General features: G+C 37.2%; 1 protein-coding gene across 2 annotated transcripts in view; it reads left to right on the top strand.

Moving 5' to 3' along the window:
* LOC127873265 (uncharacterized) overlaps nucleotides 1–21,489 on the top strand; it is a 50,494-nt gene that overhangs the window by 23,552 nt on the left and 5,453 nt on the right. The window contains exons 2-8 of one of the 2 annotated variants that reach the window (XR_008046097.1): nucleotides 5,478–5,661; nucleotides 5,989–6,136; nucleotides 7,317–7,531; nucleotides 8,272–8,442; nucleotides 10,988–11,358; nucleotides 11,697–13,937; nucleotides 20,900–21,108. Coding sequence is in view for 1 of the 2 variants with exons in the window: in XM_052417040.1 (XP_052273000.1) it covers nucleotides 5,605–5,661; nucleotides 5,989–6,136; nucleotides 7,317–7,531; nucleotides 8,272–8,442; nucleotides 10,988–11,358; nucleotides 11,697–13,937 (3,203 nt within the window). In the remaining variant the exon portion in view is untranslated. The remainder of the gene's footprint in view (nucleotides 1–5,477; nucleotides 5,662–5,988; nucleotides 6,137–7,316; nucleotides 7,532–8,271; nucleotides 8,443–10,987; nucleotides 11,359–11,696; nucleotides 13,938–20,899; nucleotides 21,109–21,489) is intronic. The other variant, XM_052417040.1, reaches the window with a different exon arrangement.

Consider the following 21,489-nt stretch of genomic DNA (forward strand, 5'->3'; position numbering starts at 1 on the left):
AAAACATGGCTGCCAAGGGGCGGGGCATTATTCCTTATATGGCTATATATGGCTATAGTAAAATCTTGTTAACACTCTAGAGGCCACATTTATTGTCCGATCCTCATAAAACTTGGTCAGAAGATTTATCCCAATAATATCTTGGACGAGTTCGAAAATGATGTCGGTTGGTTGAAAAACATGGCCGCAGGGGGTGGGGCATTTTTCCTTATATGGCTATAGTAAAACCTTGTTAACACTCTAGAGGCCAGCATTTATTTTCTGATCTTCTTGAAACTTCGTCAGAAAATTTGTTCTTATGATATCTTGGATGAGTTCGAAAATGGTTTCGGTTGCTTAAAAAACATGGCCACCAGGGGGTGGGGCATTTTTCCTAATATGGCTAAATATCATGCTTTAGTACAATCTTGTTAACACTCTAGAAGCCACATTTATTGTCTGATCATCATGAAACTTGGTCAGATGATTTGTCCCAATGATATCTTGGATGAGTTTGAAAATGGTTCCGGTTGGTGCAAAAACATGGCCGCCAAGAGGGCGTGGCATTTTTCCTTATATAACTATAGTTAAACCTTGTTAACAGTCTAGAAGCCATATTATTGTACGATCATCATGAAACTTTGTCAGAAGATTTGTCCCAATGATATTTTGGACAAGTTCGAAAATGGTTCCAGTTGCTTGAAAAACATGGCCACCAGTGGGCGGGGCATTTTTCGTTATATGACTTATGAATCTTCATGAAACTTTGTCAGTATATTTGTTTAAATGATATTGAAAAACGTGGCTGCCAGGGTGTTCACTAGTCATGAAAGTTGGTAAGAACATTTTGTTATAATGACATCTTGGGCTGCACAGAACAGGTCAGTTCCTTTGAATCTCAGGTGAGCGACTTTGGGCCTTTCAGTCCCTCTTGTTATACATAAGTGGAGCTTTCAAACAAAAGCGGACTGTGGGGCTATTGTCATGTATACGTCATGAGTAGTATGTCAGAATCATTTTTAGTTTTCTAGTACCCCAATACTTAGACTGACAAGTAGTGTTAAGGCAAACTTGTATCATTTTTAATCTTTCTTATTTACAAAATCAACATGTTTTCCAGGCATCACCCTCGTTTGTCTTCATTGATTATTGGTGACTGATGCATACACTGGCTGATTGGGCCATATTTTGTTTTCAATACCATCCGTTTGGCACTGAACGAGTGCTTTATTGATCCATCATCAGTTATTTTCATGTCTTAGCTCTATATTGGAGAAGTTCTTTTTCCTTGAAGTTTCCTACATAAAAGGTGTTTTTTTTACTATCTTGTGTATGAAGGTGATTTGCTTAACTAAAAAGTTTTAGGTTGTGGTCTGTTCTGTATCGAATGGATTTGTATTTATTTGCTTAAAGGTATGAACAATTCTTCTAAAATTTAAACTGTTCACAACATAAGACCAGTAAATATTAAAATAAGCTTGATCTTTGTCAAGAAATCAGATCAACATCTGCTTCAGTATGAATGATTTATATGACAAAGTTTGCATGTTATGATTCACATCACATACTCATTCTGAACGTTTCTTCAGAAACTATAATTACAAATGAAAATAAGGAACAGCACCACTAGTAATATGGCTCATTAAGAGAATCTTAACTTAAATTTTCTAGGGAATATCTCATGAATTTGGCTTATAAGAGAGTAAGAAATATCTTACAACTCTTTATCTATTTCAAACTATATAATGTAAAATAACAGACACTGACTAAAACTTGGGTATTGTATGTCTTTGGTGATTTGCAGATTACAATCTTTACCTATAAACCACCGTTGTGATGGGCCTGTTGAACGTTAAAATTGTTGCCTATTTGAAAATAGTTAAAGATTTGCAATTCAACCTTTTGTGTGAAAATTGTATAATTTTAATAAGAAAGTTAATTTGTAAAAAATTTCTGTTTCAACAACATTATAATGACACAATCATCTTTCAGAAAGTAATTGATAATCATTCCTTTGTCCAAGAAACCATTACAGCTTTGTCTTATTTATGCAGTATTTGTGTATAATGCCTTAGCTTTAGCATGTCTTCAGATAATCAATTCATAATATTACTTGTACCCAGCTTGTCAACTTTATGTCCTTGTTGTTAACCTGGTACCTAGCTTGTCATCATTATGTCCTTGTTATTCTTATACTCAGCTTGTCATCATTGTGTCCTTTTTGTTATTCTGGTACCTGTGTTATTTTACATAAACTTCTTCATTTCTGCACCGATTTACTTCAAATTGATTCTGAGCCTCTCTTATGACAATACGGTCAATCTCAACTATGCATGGCCCTATTACCAACCCTGGGGCGCCCCGGCCACATAGGCTACGCCCACCTAAAATTGCCTTTTACTATAATTTCTTCATTTGTACTCGATTCACTTCAAATTGATGCTGAACCTCTCTTATGACAATACGGTCAATCTCAGCTATGCATGGCCCCATTACCAACCCTAGGGCACCCTGCCGACATAGGCAATGCCCACATAGGCCACGCCCACCCAAAATTGCCTTTTACTATAATTTCTTCATTTCTACACCGATTTACTTCAAATTGATACTGAACATCTCTTATGACAATATGGTCAATCTCAACTATGTATGGCCCCATTACCAACCCTGGGGCGCCCAGCCCATAATAGGCCACACCCACCCAAAATTGTCTTTATCCCCACGCTTTTTGAAAAGCTTGGGGATATTGTGGTTATCTCCGCCGTCCGTCTGTCCATCCGTCCGTCCTGGCCATTATCTTCTCCTACACTATTAGCACTAGAACCTTGAAACTTACACACATGGTAGCTATGAGCATATGAGCGACTCTGCACTATTTGGAATTTTGATCTGACCCCTTGGTCAAAAGTTATGGGGGTTGGGGTGGGCCGGGTCAGAGATTTTTACTCATTTTTTAAGGTTATTTTACTATAATTTCTTCATTTCTACACCGATTATCTTCAAATTGATACCGAACCTCTCTTATGACAATAGGGTCAATCTCAACTATGCATGACCCCATTACCAACCCTGGGGCGCCCCGCCCACATAGGCCACGCTCACCCAAAATTGCCCAATCACTATAATTTCCTTATTTCTACACCGATTCACTTCAAATTGATACTGAACCTCTCTTATTACAATACAGTCAATCTCAACTATGCATGGCCCAATTACCAACCCTGGGGGGCCCCGCCCACATAGGCCACGCCCACCCAGAATTGCCTTTAACTATAATTTCTTCATTTCTACACCGATTCACTTCTAATTGATACTGAACTTCTCTTATGACAATACGGTTAATCTCAGCTATGCATGGCCCCATTACCAACCCTGGGGCGCCCCTGGGTCAAACATGCAGTGTGGGGATACGCGTCGGCCTCTGCCGCGCCATTTCTAGTTATGTCCTTGTTGTTATTCTGGTACCCAACTTATCATCATTATGTCCTTGTTATTCTGATACCCAGCTTGTCATCATTATGTCCTTGTTGTTATTCTGGTACCCATCTTGTCAACATTATGTCCTTGTTGTTATTCTGGTACCCAGCTTGTCATCATTATGACCTTGTTATTATTCTGATACCCAGCTTGTCATCATTATGTCCTTGTTGTTTTCCCCTGCCATAGGCGGAGGAATATTGTTTTGGCGTTGTCCGTCCGCCGTCCGTCCATCCGTCCGTCCTTCCAGCACTTTTGTGTCCGGAGCCATATCTTGGAAGTGCTTTGGCGGATTTCAATGAAACTTGATATGAGTATATATATGGATACAGAGCTCCAGATAAGGGCCGTACAGCTGTAAAAACGGCTTTTTCATGAAGGTTTACGCATTTATTTTTATAAACTGGACGTACAATTAAGACTTTAATATCCCTTTTACGCATTTACGAAAAAAGTCATGCTGTACCAATACGTCCGCGTCGGCGCGTCGTGATTTGTTGGTCTCTAACCTTACGGCGCTTTTCATCAATTTAAATTTACCAAAAAGTGTAGACTTGGTTCAGGTATTATTGTCTATTCTGTTATGTGATTTCCGGTAACTCGTTAACCCGTCAAAAGCAATATGTCTGCGCGAAGGGAAGGCCAGGTAAACCGAAAGCGGTTAAAACAAACACACTTTGTTGTCATATAATGACCACATAAGGTCGTCAAACCATCCTGACATTCAATCTGTAACCCACAAATACATTGTCGCCCAGATATTAAACGATTTGATTGCATCGGTGGCCAAATACGTTAGAAAACACGATGGGAAACAGATGAGACAGTGACATTAGTGTTCATTTACTTAGGCTTAGCTTACTAGTTGGCTTGTGTTTTTTTGTCAAGAAAAATAAAGAAATAGTATTTAGTCATGAGTTATAATGTGTGGTTGTATTTGCATCATACATGTACTTCAGAATGGAAACCCTAATAAAGTGACTGTTTAAGAAGCTAAATATATTTATTATAATTGCTGAAAATGTTTCTTTAAAGTCAGTTATACATCCTTAAATATCCAAGAACACGGGTAGTACAGTACTACCTGTATTTTTGGATATGGTAGTACATGTACTAATTGATTTTCAGCGTTACTCCTTTTCTTTCTGTCAGTGGCAGTACTGTTACTGATTTCACAAATCCTTATCTGTAGCTCTGGGATAAGAGGATGATGCACGCCTAATGGCATTGTACACCATCTGTGAGTTATCAGAGTTATGGCCCTTTGTATCTTGGAAAAATGCTTTTTTGTGTCCGGAGCCATATCTTGGAAGTGCTTTGGCGGATTTCATTGAGACTTGGTATGAGTATATATATGAATGAGGATGATGCACGCCAAATAGCATTGTACACCATAGGATAATAAAGGAGTTATGGCCCTTTGTATCTTGAAAAAATGCTTTTTTGAGTGTCAGATATAACACTTTTGTGTCCAGAAGCATATTGGCGGGGGATATCAATTCAACGAATTTGCTTGTTATTCTGATACCCAGCTTGTCATCATTATATCCTTGTTATTATTCTGATACCCAGCTTGTCATCATTATGTCCTTGTTGTTATTCTTCGAAAGTGCAAATCATCAGAAGATGGGCTTGCACGATTTTTTAATTTTTTATCTGTTTTTTTGAATGGTAATAATCAGGGTATTAATAATTAATCATGCGAAAGGTTCATTAGTCAATTGAATAATTTCAGTTGCAGTTGTATTAATGTTTGGTTATGCATAGTGAGATGCACACGTTTTGGCAGATCATGAAACAGAGTTTTTCATCCATCAACTTTGAATATTTTGCATATTCTTCATTCAATCTACTTTGTACTACATGTAAATATGGTTACTTCAGGCAAGTTCTTTTGCAAATCAATCTTCTGGACACCCTGTTGTTTTGAAATTGGCAATTAAGGTAGTTTTAAAGTAAAGTAATTATATATTATTTAATTTGCTACTAAAGTAAGACATTTGCCTTTTTTCCTTTTTTAGACTCAAAATGGTGGACTAAAGAGACATATACTGCTGTAACAAGCTTTTTCATTGGATGAGGACAGACTCACATGACATTATGTGAGGATTTGATTGATTGAGAAGGCCGTGACCTGCAAGAGTAACCATGACGACAGAAGATCTTTTGCAGGCCGGTCAAGTAGTGAAAGACAGATGGAAAGTGGTATGTTTATTATAACCAGTCAGAATTTATCATAGTAACTTGATAATGATCTTAACATTAAGGACCTATCGTCATCATATTTTTAATATATTTACACAAACCTGTACTATGTACTGGTAAACCAGCCTAATTAGGACAGAAGATTGAGATTCATTGACTGCTGTTAAATTATTGATATACTATTGTAAAGATAAAAAAAAGCAAAGAAACAACAATACATTATAACCTATACAACTGATTTTCTTTAAATCAGTAAACAAGCATGATGAGTCTAACAAGTAAGTGTTGAGATCTATGTCAGTCTGTATGTTCATTGTGTTGCTCTAGGTGCGCAAGGTGGGTGGGGGAGGTTTTGGCGAGATCTATGAGGGCCTGGATACTGTAACCAAGGAACCTGTTGCTCTCAAGCTCGAGTCTGCCAAGCAGCCAAAGCAGGTGCTCAAGATGGAGGTAGCTGTACTGAAGAAACTCCAAGGTAAATTTTGCTAAATGATATATGTACAAACAACAGTGACTCAGTCTTCGAAATTAGCACACGCCCGATCGCCCGTGGCGAGTAAAATTACTGCCGGGCACATACAAAAATTCACGTTTGTGGCCCGCCGGGCATGTAAATTATTGAAGCCAATTGACAGTTTATTAAAAAATCGTAAGCGGTTCTTGATATTTGCAGATCTGTTTTTCAATTTTGCGAACAAACACCTTGCCGTAAGTTGTAAAACAATGAAATTCGATTGGTTTAACAACACGCACCTGCTTGCACACGTCATCGTTATTGTTTTTGACCGATGCAGTTCGGTCACATTCGGTTCTTATCGACGGTTTCTCTAGACATTAATCGAGAAGATGCTTTTTGAATCGATCATTTCAATCAAGTAATACGCTTCCGTTTTTGTCAATGTAAACAAATGTCATTGTCAACATAGAGGCTATGCAGTATCTTAGGTATGTTGATGGGGCTAAGCCCGATAAAGCACTTCCAAAATAGAAAATTGACAATGATTGAGAGAAAAAGGAGGCCAAGAAATGGTACGAGGACACCAGAGAACGCTCTTTTCAAGAGCACTGGTTTAACGATCGACCGTCTTAATTCTTGTGACTGATTAGATGTAATTGTATTCACTACTATTGAAACAAATGTTCTGCTTTACTATGTGTAGCATGTAAGTGTTAAAATGTTGTGATTTGTTATAATTTTGGTTAAAAAAGTTTAGGCATGTAAAAAATATGTTGGGCATGTAAACATTCTAAAGTAACTGGCCCGACTGGCATGTAACTTTTCAAAGCTAATTTCGAAGACTGGTGACTGCTATATCATCTTAACATTAAAATGCAGGTATTTTCACATTCAAAGCTTGAAGGGTCAGCGTTAAAGTCATTTTAGTAAAGATTGTAGCATTAGGAGCATGTTGGTATTAGAACACGTGTTTTAAGAATACCTCACCATGAACTGTAAAAAAAACACTTTCCCCTCCAACTCCCCTCCAACTCCCCAAGTAAGTCATAAATAATGAAACCAAAAGGTAAAAATTATTATTATTTGATTGTATGCCTAGCTTAAACATACAGAATTTTCATGATAAGAATATTTAATTTTTGTGAAATTTCTAACTTAAATTCATAAAGAAATAACAACAACAGTTCTATTATTTAAGGTCGTGACCACGTGTGTCGGTTCATAGGGTGTGGTCGCAATGAGCATTACAACTACGTAGTGATGACCCTGCAGGGGAAGAACCTGGCAGAGTTGAGACGCAGCCAGCCGAAGGGCTGTTTCACGCTTGGCACAACGCTGAGGCTTGGAGCACAGATCCTGCGGGGAATCGAGGCCATCCATGATGTGGGCTTTCTGCACCGTGACATCAAACCAGTATGTGAATCCAGACAGTTTGTGAAATAATTGAAATGGGTTTTGAGAACGCACAATATTGTTAAAACCTTATTTGGAGATAATTTTTCGTTGATAGGTAGCTGAAAGGGTTAAGTTTCATTTTGGAGTATCCATTAATTTAATGAATTTTTTAGAGGAATGAAGCCTCTATTCAACTAAAGCTCTAGAATAAAGAAGCCCTCCTTTACATGCTTGTTTGCTTCGATATTTATCCTATTTAAGCATATATATATATATATATATATATATATATATATGTAGCTCTGGTTTAGTGATTTATTTTGTTGTTAGGTTGAGTACATAATTCTTGCAAATGTAAATTAAAAACAGATATGTGTTTGCTTTCATTTAATTTGCACTCTCTCTGATAGTTATCCAAATATGAATAAAATTGGATTTAATAAATGGCAATTATGATTTTAAAGACTTACATGTAAAGGTTCACAAAAGCTGAAAGTTCATATCCTATGTAGGTGTTTGTTTATTTATAAGTGCCTTAACACAGCATTATTTCAATTAATTTGCAATATGTTCAAACTTTGCGATTGACCGCCTATATAATGAAACCAAGATGGGCTACATTCCATGATGATGTAATACTAAAACTATGTCATCCTTTTCAGTCCAAGTTTTGATTGGCTGCCCACACAACAAAGCAAACGGATTATGTCCTTAATCATATAATACAGTGTGAACATCCAGTTTCTGTTTGCTTTCAGTCCAATTTTGCAATGGGCAGACTGCAGAACCAGACTAAGAAGGTGTACATGCTTGACTACGGACTGGCCCGCCAGTACACCACACCCACGGGAGAGGTTCGACCCCCGAGGACTGCGGCAGGATTTAGGGGCACTGTCAGATATGCCTCGGTGAACGCACATAAAAATAAGGTATTGTGGGATCTTTTAAATTATTATAGGTCAATTTTTGTGTGTTCACATGATTAATAAGTGCTGCTATGGACTGTTTGCTGTGGACAGTATGTGATATGGACAGTGTGTTATATAGACAGTTTGTGTTATGAACAGTGTGTGATATGGGCAGTGTGTGATATGGACAGTGTGTGATATAGGCAGGGAGTAATGGACAGTGTGTGATAGGGGTAGTGTGCTGTGGGCAGTGTGTGATATGGACAGTGTGTGATGTGGGCAGTGTGTGATATGGACAGTGTGTGATATGAACTGTGTGTGATAAGGACACTGTGTGATATAGGCAGAGTGTGACATGGGCAGAGTGTGATTTGGGCAGTGTGTGATATGGATACTGTGTGTGCAATGGGCAACATGTGATATAGGCAGTGTGTGATATGGGCATTTTTTTAAATGGACTGAGTGTGATATTGCAGTGTGTGCTATGGTCACTGTGTGATATGAATGGTGTGTGATATGGGCAGTGTGTGCTATGTGCAGTGTGTGATATGGGCAGTGTGTGCAATGGGCAACATGTAATATAGGCAGTGTGTGATATGGGCATTTTGTTAAATGGACAGAGTGTGATATTGCAGTGTGTGCTATGGTCACTGTGTGATATGAATGGTGTGTGATATGGGCAGTGTGTGCTATGGTCACTGTGTGAAATGAATGGTGTGTGATATGGGCAGTGTGTGCTATGGTCACTGTGTTATATGAATGGTTTGTGATATGGGCAGTGTGTGCTATGGTCACTGTGTGATATGAATGGTGTGTGATATGGACAGTATGTGCTGTTCAGGTTTTATGCTTTTTGCTGCTCATCAGTATCTAAGGGTTGGAAATGAAGCATGAAAAACTTGAATCTAGAAAGAAAAGTCTTAAATATAACTTTCTAAGGGACTACACATGCGTCAAAGTACGTATCTAAGTGATAAAAGGTTATTGTGCAGACTAAGTCTGTCTAGATCAGCACTTCTTTGATGCTGCCTTCTAATCAATTCTCTTGCTGCAATATTAATAGATGGTATCTTTATAGCAATGAAGTAATTACTCTTCAACAAACAACAGACATAAGAGGTCTGCAGCTCCTGTGGCATTGCTATTTCTTGTTAGCGTTTTTATTGTTCTACAATAATTAGAGAATGTATGTGGTTGTCGTGGCAACAAAGTCAGATATAGAATGTAGCTGTAATTTGAATAGGATATAGATCCCAGAGCTTTGTTATATGAAGTCAGACAATAAAACCTTGTCATGTATTATAATACCGACACGAGTTGAAGACAACTTTGAATATCATGTTGTCTTATTAATCATTCAAAAAGTCAACAACCTGAAATCAGCATTATTAAAATTCTCATTTGTACATATACTACACAAATTGAACTTATTTTCTTATATTATTATATATTGGTCAATAAACAACTCTTCTGTCAGATTGATGTGTGGCTATAAAAAAAACTTTGGAGATCACTTTGTCAATTAGTCTGTATGCATTGGAACTCCATATTGTTGTTTATTGATAATCAAATGCTTTTTTTTGTTAATTCCCATGCAAAGGATTAGTTCAAAGGAGTATTTTGAAGTGAATAATATAAATCGATGGTTACCAAAATGGGAATAATTTAAATGCTAATGCTTCTATATTATACTAAATATAAAAGCTCATGAACATAATTTAGTTGCAGTTTTTTTTCCCAACTGAAGAAGACATGTTCAAATTGTCATGTGATAATATTCGTACCATTTTTTCCCAACTTATTCATAATAATGAGCCTAGCTCTGCATAAACTTGGTTTAATGCACATGTGGGAAGTATTTACTGCACATGTGGGAAGTATTAAATGCACATGTGGGAAGTATTTAATGCACATGTAGGAAGTATTTAATGCACATGTGGGAAGTATTTAATGCACATGTGGGAAGTATTAATGCACATGTGGAAAGTATTTAATGCACATGTGGGAAGTATTTAATGCACATGTGGGAAGTATTTAATGCACATGTGGGAAGTATAAATGCACATGTGGAAAGTATTAATGCACATGTGGGAAGTATAAATGCACATGTGGGAAGTATTAATGCACATGTGGGAAGTACTAATGCACATGTGGGAAGTATTAATGCACATGTGGGAAGTATTAATGCACATGTGGGAAGTATTAATGCACATGTGGGAAGTATTTTTTTTAAAGGAAATGAGCTGCGCTCTGTAAAAAGGGGGTTCAATGCATGTGCGTAAAGTGTCATCCCAGATTAGCCTGTGCAGTCTGCATAGACTAATCAGGGACAACACTTTCCGCCAAAACTGGATTTTTGCTAAGAAGAGTCTTTCTGTAAACTACAATACCATTAAAGCGGAAAGTGTCTGATTAGCCTGTGCAGACTGCACATGCTAATCTGGGATGACCCTTTACGCACATGTATTAAGCCCCATTTTCCCACAGCTTGGCTCATAACCATGTTAATTTCAACCAATGTGGTATCTAGTTGTCTACTACACATATTTGTTGGCCTGTTTTGCAGGAGATGGGTCGTCATGATGACCTATGGTCCCTATTCTACATGCTGGTGGAGTTTTTAGCTGGACAGTTGCCATGGAGAAAAATCAAGGACAAGGAACAAGTTGGGATCATGAAAGAAAAATACGATCACGCCCTGCTATTGAAAAACATGCCGACTGAGTTTCGAGAGTTTTTAAACCACTTGAATGGTCTGGACTATTTTGAGAAGCCTGATTACGCTCTTCTTCAGAACCTTTTTGAGCAGTGCATGAGGCGTAAGAATGTCCGGGATAGCGACCCCTATGACTGGGAGAAGGGTTACGCTGATGGCTCCATCACCACGACAACAACTACATCACCGCCCCTGGGAATGAAACAGTCACCAGGAATAGGGTATGGAATAACTAGGATACAGCTTACATGATTCAAACTCATCAAATGTTTCAAAATCATGAAATTAAGGGCATTCCTCAAACTAAAAGAATTTTATCATTACTAATGAGGATGGGCAAAAAAGACAAATAACACAATTGGTATATACTCGTGTCTTGCCTTTCAATTATTTATGTTTCAATACAGGCTATGCAAGATTAGGTTCCTTAAGAATTATAATAGTATTATGTTGAACAACAGTATTCAAAGAATTATAGATAATATGTTATTTATGTGTTTGAAACATCTACTCTTGTTTGTATTGATGGTACAGTGTATATACCATGATTATATTACAGTTTGAATCAGTATCATGGAGCCACTGAGGTCATTGATGAAAATCTCAGTGAGAATGATGGTGAGGAAAACTTGAAGAAACTCAAAGAAGCTGATCAGATCATTGAAGAGAAATACAAGAACATGGATAACAAATTGCGAGAAGAAAAAGAGGCTCACATAGAACTAGTCCATCATGATGGTGAAGAGAAGCATTTAGCTGAGCTGAAAATCAAAGAGAAATATGAGGAAAAGGAAACTGAAGTGAAAGTGGTTCACAGGGAGGAGAAAACAGTTGAAGTTTCTAAGGAATTGGGTAAACTTGATTCTCAGTTGAAAGGTATTCTGAAAACAAGTGAAAGTAAGCAGAATTTGAAAGACACAGATATTGGAAGTGTTGTGCAAGTAGTGACCAGTGAACCTGCTAAACCAGAGCCAAAGGTCGCTGTTAGTGATAAACCTTGTGCCGATAAACCTAATGGTGCTATATCGAAGCCAACTCGAACATTGCCACAGATTGAGTTGGTAGAAAGTGCTAGTAACAAAGTCAGTGTGGAACCTAAGGTAGCAGCAATCAGAGCTTCTGGTGTTACTGGTGGAATATTAGCTTCAGCTACTTCAAATGAAATTGCTCAGCCAAAAACACACAGTGTTAAACAGTTGGTAAGGAACTTTGAGAGAGTTGGAAAGGAGCACATATTAGATCTTCCAAAAGCAATTAGTGTGCCAGAAAATATGAGTGACCAAGATCGCAATGCTTCTTTAAGTGGCGTCCCTCGTCGGCAGTCTGAACCCTCGTGCAATATTGTAGAAAACTCTTACCCAGAGCATTTAATAAGTAGAGCCCAACTCACGTTTGCAATCATGCAGACGGACGATAAAACTCATACAATGGCAGATGACAATGTCGATGAGAATGCCACTCGTGCCGCACCCTTTACTCAAGCTAGTCAATGGCAAGGGGTGTCTGGGTTTGCCTCTAGTACAGACAATAGTGAAAACGATGAAGAGGCAGATGAGATGATGAATACAGATGGAAAAGTTCATAAAGGTTCATCTAAGTCAAAGACTAAGATAAATCTCATGCACACGCTTGCTGATGAAGACGACTTGAAACTAGATAGTTTAGCAAGAAATTCCTTGTATTTTGATGATAAGGATGCAAGCAAAGCCATGCGAAATTCTTTGATTTTCATTGATGATGATATTGAAGACAGTCCGCAAGAGCAGTTAGGCTTATTTATTAAGGAAAAGGTTGAAGAAAAAAGTCAAGGCCTTGAGAGCAAAGATGTGTCATTTTCATTCGTAGGTACCGATAGATCACGGACTAATAAAGTAGATCATTCAAGCGCCAGTTACAGTGCAGCCCATTATAGTATACCTCATGCATTTAGTGTACCAAACAACCTTTCAGATAGACTAGGGGACCATTTTAGTGAAAAGCGAGCAAAAGATTTAGGCAATAGAGTCAATGTTCCATCAAAGATACCATCTAGTCCTTCAAAGTCATCATTAAAAGATAAAGAGAGTTTATCAGACGTTAAAAAGTTAGCTGTGCTCAACAATCTTAAATTAACACAATTTGGCAAAATATCTAGTTCATTAAAAAAAGAGCGTAGCTCGGATAGTTTAGATAAGATTCTGAAAGAAAAGAAAACATCGGATTCAAATAGTCCTGGAGCCTCCCCATCCAAATCCAGACATTTACTCAAGCCTATTGACTTGCTTCTAAAGGAGAAGACAAAATCTGATGGTGATATCGCTGGTGCAGACAGGCGGTCTAGGAGTCGAAGTCGCGATGGAAAAGATCGAGGTAGAAGTTCATCCAGGTCAGAGGACAAGTCACGTCGAAGGCAATCATTGACAACAATTGATGAACACATACGTTCTAAAGCATCTCCTGCATTTTCTCCTTTAGAAGAAAAATCCATACAAAGTAATGAGAATAATGGCAATCAGGCAGTTTTAAGTCCTAAAGTGGAAGTGAATGGTACACTATCCAATGACAGTGGCATTCATCAGAGCAGTAAAGATACAAGCAAAGAGAATATTATTTCAAAAGCTAAGGATGATAAATCACCTGAAGAAAGAGATAAACGGGAAAAACGGAGGAAACGCTCCAACTCTGCCCCAAGAACTGATAACCACAAGAATTCTGAGCCAGTATTTGATGCCCCTGTACCTCCACTAGATTTAAACCAGAAAGTCCCAAAGCCCCCAGGAATGGGATCAGCGCCAAAGAAGAGCCTTGTCTACTCTGCAAGGTAAGCGGATCTTTAAGAACAATCTTTTTCATGTTGTTGTGGTGTTCATGTATGTGTTAAAGTTATTGTGAAATGCACATGTTAGACATTTGGGGAAATCAATTTTAATGATAGAAGGTGGTATGTGCTTATGGAAAAAATGCTTTCTAATGGTTTAATGAGGAAATCGATCATATAAAACATAATTCACTGTTTCATTTTAAAATGATACTTTTAATCCCACATAATTTTCCAATTTAACCCTTTTAAAATGTTAACATCTGATGGGAAATCAATAAAGACTTAATATTGATGTTTTGTGTGTGTGTTCTTTCAAGATTCTGTTGTGTCCTCATCACTGCATGTGCATGGATTTGTTGTTTTATGTTTCTTTGATGTTATGCTCCATGAAAATGGGGATCATAAACGAGGTTTTGTCTGTCTGTACACAGTCAAACTTTGATGGAATTGAATTTGTGTGGGTCTGAAATAAGTTTGCACACTATTTGTTTACAAAGGGCATCATCAGAGGGCATTCATCAGTTTACGGATATTTGTGTTGTTTATAGTTGTATCAAATGTGATTGTTTTTTTGTATTGACTGTGTTAGTACTTTAAAATATACATTATAGTATTTTAAACTATTCATTATACTTATTTTGATATTGTTAGTTTTAAAGCCATGATAATAATACTACTGTATACCTGTACCCATGTGGTTACAATATATTTTTAACCAGGTTTTAGATAAAGTTAAAAATGTTAGTTTTAGATTAGATTGAACAGAGCTCCAGATAAGGATTTGTGAAATTAGTAACGGTACTGCCACTGACAGAAAGAAAAGGAGTAACGCTTAAAATCAATTAGTACTTGTACTACCATATCTAAAAATACAGGTAGTACTGTACTACCCGTGGTCTTGGATATTGAAGGGTGTATAACTGACTTTACAGAAACATTTGCAGCAATTATAATAAATATATGTAGCTTCTTAAACAGTTACTGTATTAGGTTTTCCATTCTGAATTATGATGCTAATACAACTACACATTAAAACTCATGACTAATGCTATTTCTTCATTTTTCTTGACAAGAAAACACAAGCCAACTATTAAGCTAAGTAAATGAACACTTATTTCACTGTCTCATCCGTTTCCCATCGTGTTTTCTAACGTTTTACGCCACCGATGCAATCAAATCGTTTAATATCGGGGCGACAATGTCTTTTTCTTGGTTAACAGATTTAATGTCAGGATGGTTAGAAGACACCGTATGTAGTCATTATATGACAACAAAGTGTTGTTTTGAGCCGTTTCCGGTTAAGCCGGCATTCAATTGCGCGCAGACATATCGTTTTTGACGGATTTACAAGTTACAGGAAATCACGCGACAGAATAGAAAATAATATATGATTCCAGTCTACAACTTTTTGGTAATTTAAATTAACGAAAAGCGCCGTTAGGTTAGAGACCAACAAATCACGCCGCGCTGACGCAGACGTATCGGTACGGCCAGATTTTTTTTCGTAAATGCGTAAAATGGATATTAATGTCGTAATTGTACGTCCAGTTTATAAAAATAAATGTGTAAATCTTCATGAAAAAGGCGTTTTTACGGCTGTACGGCCCTTATCTGGAGCTCTGGATTGAAGTATCGCAGATGGCCAGGCAGCATCAAACAGGTGGTCCTATCAATAATTTAGTTAGTGTGGAGCAGTTGATGAAACTTTGGACATAGCAAGCTTGTTTTAAGACCTAGCTTGGGATTGTATGGATTGTGTGTTGGGAAAAGGTCAAGGTCACTTGTCCTTTAAATAGAAAATTGGTTTTGGGGATAAACTCGAGAGTGGATGGATGTATTGAAATTGTATATGTAGGTTACTTATATGCACCTAGCATGGAAGTTCATTTGGGGCCAGTTGAGTTAAGGTCAAGGTCACTGTTACTAATAATAGGAAACTAGAAATGGCGCGGCAGAGGCCGACGCGTATCCCCACGCCGAATGTTTGACCTAGGTGTGCCCCAGGGTTGGTAATGGGGCCATGCATAGCTGAGATTGACCATATTGTCATAAGAGAAGTTCAGTATCAATTTGAAGTGAATCGGTGTAGAAAAGAAGAAATTATAGTAAAAGGCAATTTTGGGTGGGTGTGGTCTATGTGGGCGGGGCCCCAGGGTTGGTAATGGGGCCATGCATAGTTGAGATTGACCCTAATGTCATAAGAGAAGTTCAGTATCAATTTGAAGTGAATCCGTGTAGAAATGAAAAATTATAGTAAATGGAATTTTTTGGTGGGTGTGGCCTATGTGGGCGGGCGCTCCAGGGTTGGGATTGGGGCCATGCATAGTTGAGATTGACCCTAATGTCATAACAAAAGTTCAGTATCAATTTGAAGTGAATCCGTGTAGAAATGAAAAAATTATAGTAAATGGAAATTTTTGGTGGGTGTGGTCTATGTGGGCGGGGCGCCCCAGGGTTGGGAATGGGGCCATGCATGGTTGAGATTGACCGTATTGTCATAAGAGAGGTCCAGTATCAATTTGAAGTGAATCGGTGTAGAAAAAAAGAAGTAAATGTAAAATAACCTAAAAAAATGAGTGATAATTTCTGACGCGGCCCCACCCCAACCGCTATAACTTTTGACCCAGGGGTTAGATCAAAATTCCAAATAGTGCAGGGTCGCACATATGCTCATAGCTACCATGTGTGTAAGTTTCAAGGTTCTAGTGCTTTTAGTGTAGGAGGAGATAGTGGCCAGGACGGACGGACAGACAGACAGACAGACAGACAGACGGACGGACGGACGGACGGCGGAGATAACCACAATATCCCCACCTTTTTTTCAAAAAGCGTGGGGATAAAAATGTCTGCTTAGTAACTTAAATTTGTATGGAATAATTGTAATGACAATTTTTGTGTGTTTGTTTATTACATTTAAACCTAGGTTTTGATTCACATGTGGACCAATTTAGTAAAGATCAAGGTCACATTTCTAGACTATGTCTAGACTGTTTTAAAAATATAAAAACATTTCCGTTCTATAGCTGAAGATTCATGAGGATGTAGTTGTAAAAGTTTGTGCTTGGGATCACACAAATATTCAAATTAATTACTTAAAATTTGAAAACCTGGTCTATTATAGTGTTGCCATGTTTCTTGATATTTTAAACAAAAGAAATTCTTATAGAATTCTATAATTTTAAAAAAGTGTGACAAGTTTAATAAAGTGCTATTAGTCATTGCTTAGGAGCTAAACAATGTTTTTGCATGGAATTCGAAGGATTTTTTCTAGCGTTTAAATAAGCATGTAGTTTGCAGATATTTCCTTAATGCACATTTGTTATTTCCTTCAAGATTGACAGAAAGTAATTATGGTGATATTAAATATAAGTAATTGTGTTCAATGCAACAGTTTAAAAGGGAAAAAAAAGAAAAAGCAGGAACTGTGCTTAACCCTTACAGTGCGGGAACCGAGTTGTGAAGGCCTTTGCAAACAGTTTGGATCCAGATGAGACGCCACAGAACGTGGCGTCTCATCTGGATCCAAACTGTTTGCTATTCTGATAGTATTCTTTGAAAAAAAATCTAAGAAAATGCTAATTTTAGAAATTCAGCAGACGACATTTTAGCAGACGACAAATTACCCAGCATGCAAAGGGTTAAGACATATTCATGGACATTAGTAGTCAATGGTTCAGAGTTGAAAATAAGAAGATTTCTGCAGAGGCATTGTTGTAATTTATGCCCTTTAATGACATAGTTGTAAATTTTTAGCTCACTTGAACAAGACATTGTCATGGTAACCTATTGTGATCGGTGACCATCAGCGTACTGTGTTGTACGTTGTGTGGTAAAAAATTTGATTCAAACATCATCTACTTCTAAAACGTTAGGCAGATTTTCATAAAACTTCACATGTATGATCCTACCGTGGCTCTCTTACAAAGTTATTCAAATCAATCTGGTCCACTGAATATGTAGATCGTCTAGAGCTTAAAATAAATTTTAGCCGTGCTATTTGAAAAGGGGTTTAATGCATGTGCGTAAAGTGTCCTCCTAGATTAGCCTGTGCCGGAGAGACACTTTCCGCCTAAACTGGATTTTTTATTAGAAAATACTTTCTTTAAACAAAAAATATCATCAAAGCAGAAAGTGTCATCCCTGATTAGCCTGTGCAGACTTCACAGGCTTAACTGGGATGACACTGTATGCACATGTATTAAGCCCCCTTTTCACAAAGCAAGGTTCACAGGTTCAATATTGGGTATGTTACATCGTCTAGTGGTCCTCGACAAATATTGTTCAAATCATGACCCTGGGGTCAAAACTGGCCATGTCTCGGTCACATTATTATCGCCACGCTTTTTGTGGTTATCTCTGCCGTCAGTCCGTCCCTCTGTCCATCTGTACGTTTTTCCGTCCGTCCTGGCCACTATCTCCTCCTACACTATAAGCACTAGAAACTTGAAACTTACACACATGGTAGCTATGAGCATATGTGCAATCCTGCACTATTTGGAATTTTGATCTGACCCCTGGGTCAAAAGTTGTTGGGGTGGGGCTGGGTCAGAGATTTTCACATATTTTTATGCCCCTGGTATGGTGCATTGGCCATAACTTTTGAAATATTGAAGATAGCAACTTGATATTTGGCATGTATGTGTATCTTATGGAGCTGCACATTTTGAGTGGTGAAATGTCAAGGTCATCCTTAAAGGTCAAATGTCAAAAAACAAATCCAAGGGAAGAAATAAGCTTTAAAGGGAGGTAAGTAATGAGCCTGCCAAATGATTTTTTTTTAAATAAATCAAAGCAGCGCAGGAGGGGGCATTGTGTTTCTGACAAACACATCTCTTTTTTATGTTATTTTACATTAACTTCTTCATTTCTACACAGATTCACTTCAAATTGATACTGAACATTTCTTTTGACAATACTGTCAATCTCAACTATGCATGGCCCCATTACCAACCCTGGGGCACCCCTGGGTCAAACATGCAGCGTGGGATACGCGTCGGCCTCTGCTGCGCCATTTCTAGTTTATATTGACTTTATATTGACTAGTAAATAACTTTAAAGATTTTTTCTCTTGAACTGCAAATATCAGGGGTTTAATATTTTATTTGTGACATCTACTTCTGGTCCTTTACAAAGATTGTACAAATTATGCCCATAGGGTCAAAACTTGCAATGCCCCAAGGGTTACAAGATCTATATAGACTTATAAAGTACATAAATTAAAAAAAAACTCTGAAAACGCAAGACTTGAAGGTTTAATATGTGGTGTGTAACATCATCTAGTGTTTCTCTACGAAGACTGTCTTAATCATGCCCTTTGGGTCAAAACTAGCCACCACACACTGTTCTAATTATTTACAAAAACTGATATTGCAAATAATTTTCATAATCTTCTTTTCTGAAACATCAAGGATCAGGGGTTTCATATTTGGTGTGTAACATCATCTATTGGTTCTTTACTAAGTTTGTTCAAACAATGTCCCTGGTGTCAAAACTGGCCATGCCTAAGGGTTAACATGATTATATAGACTCATGAATAAATAATTAAAAAAAATATTCTCTGAAACTGCTATGTTCTGACGTTTATTAAATGGTGTGTAACATCATCTAGTGATCCACTGCAAAGATGGTTAAAATCAGGTCCCTAGGGTCAAAACTGTTCACTCCCCAAGAGGTCACAAGATTTATTTAGACTTAATAAGTAAATATTTCTTTAATAATCTCTGAAACTGCAAGGATCAGGGGTTTAATTATTTGATTTGTGGCATTGCCTTGTGTTCCTCTACTTAGTTTGTTATAATCATGCCTCTGGGATATTACTGGCCAGATGATTTATTTAGACTTCTAGTAAGTCTTCTTGTCTGAAACTATATTTTAACAGCATTTTGAATTAAACACTAGATACAGGTCTCATACAAATATTGTCCAAATCATTCTCCGGGGGTCAAAATTGGCTGGGCCTATGTTGACACAGGATTTATATAGACTTTTTTTGTAAAAAAAACCACTAACAAATTATTCTCTGAAGCTGCAAAGATCTGTGATTAAATATTTTGTGGTAATATTTCATATGGGTATCTACAAAGTTTGTTCAAGTCACACGTCTGGGTTTAAAACTGGCCACGCCCCATGGGTGACCTGATTTATAATATGGACTTTATAGTCAACACATTTTTTAAAAGAGCACTTATATATCTGGCATTGTTTATATATTGTCCTTTATATTGTAAAGTGTAAAGTTTGGTTTCCATTTTGGTGTAGATTATTATTGTTGTTGTTGCTGTTTTGAGGTCACATGACTGGGCTTAGAGCAAATCAGATTTATCTCCCTGTGACTTTCAATGGTTGACCATTAGGCTCTTTAAGGCTCCCAATGTAGGTTATAAGATATTTGTTATCAATTCAGGTCATGATTTTGTGATATCTGGACTAAAGTGAATATTTTAGAGCCTTATATTCTCTTTTATTTCCACAAGAATATTGAAGTATAATGTCCTCTGGCTTTGATAACTTGGAGACCAGACCAGTGTCTTTTGTTTCCATAAAATTACCTGTACTTAAATCATTGCTCTTGGGAATTAATAATCAGTGTTAAGTTTTATAGGCTGTTAGTCTAATTTTTTTAGACCTTTTCATGTAAAAATAAAAAAGTAAAAACAGATCAATCGCTAGAGAAAGAATGAATTGAATTAATTTGTCCAAAGATAGCATTAAAGGTTTCATGTTCCTTAAAAAAGTATGTAATTTATTTATTATAAAAACTATATGAACATGTGAACAAGCTGAAGCTTAGGGATGTTTTTAAAACATGTCCACAATACCTTACTAATTCCCACTAACAGTGATAGAATGGTACTTCTAACTAATTTTGACATACAACTTAAAAGTTAAATGGCATGTTAAGGTACCGCTTCTGACCGTGCAGACAGAATTCTCACTAAGCGGTGTTGTTTGTCTCTTTACAGGCGTCGACGATACAAAATGGCGTCGGCAAACTCAAGCCCCCGCTCTCCGTCCTCACCGCAGGGCCAGTAATGAGTCACATGATCAGTCCATTGTCACATGACCTCCATAAACATTCTATTTATAGCCCTATCTGTAGAGTGCAATTCTAAGTTTCAACTGTAATGTACATGCGCCCACAGCCAGAGTTGTCTCTTTTTTTGCTTGAAAGGTAATGTGTTTTGTGTGTTATTTTGTTTTGCTTATATTAGTTTTTATTATTGTCTTGTTTTTCTCTTTAAGTATTGCTTTTGATATTTTTGGATGTTTTGAAATTCCATGTAATTTTTTTAACAGAATGATTATCATTTTCAATATACATGTACATTCTGTGGCATGTTGACATGTATTTGATATATATATCAAACAATGCCGATCAGTTTTAAAGATTAATGTTTGAAAGCTGCCTTTCATTCTTTACCTGTGGTCTGAGCTTTTAAAATAAATTCAGCCATAGATTGATAATTACCATTTTAAGGGTTGAACAAAAAAATAATTGTATCCTCCAACTTTTTCCATTTTCACTATAACAAGTTTTACATGCTTATCACTG

This window comes from Dreissena polymorpha, chromosome 3 (assembly GCF_020536995.1).
Source record: "Dreissena polymorpha isolate Duluth1 chromosome 3, UMN_Dpol_1.0, whole genome shotgun sequence".
In the NCBI taxonomy this organism is placed as follows: domain Eukaryota; kingdom Metazoa; phylum Mollusca; class Bivalvia; order Myida; family Dreissenidae; genus Dreissena; species Dreissena polymorpha.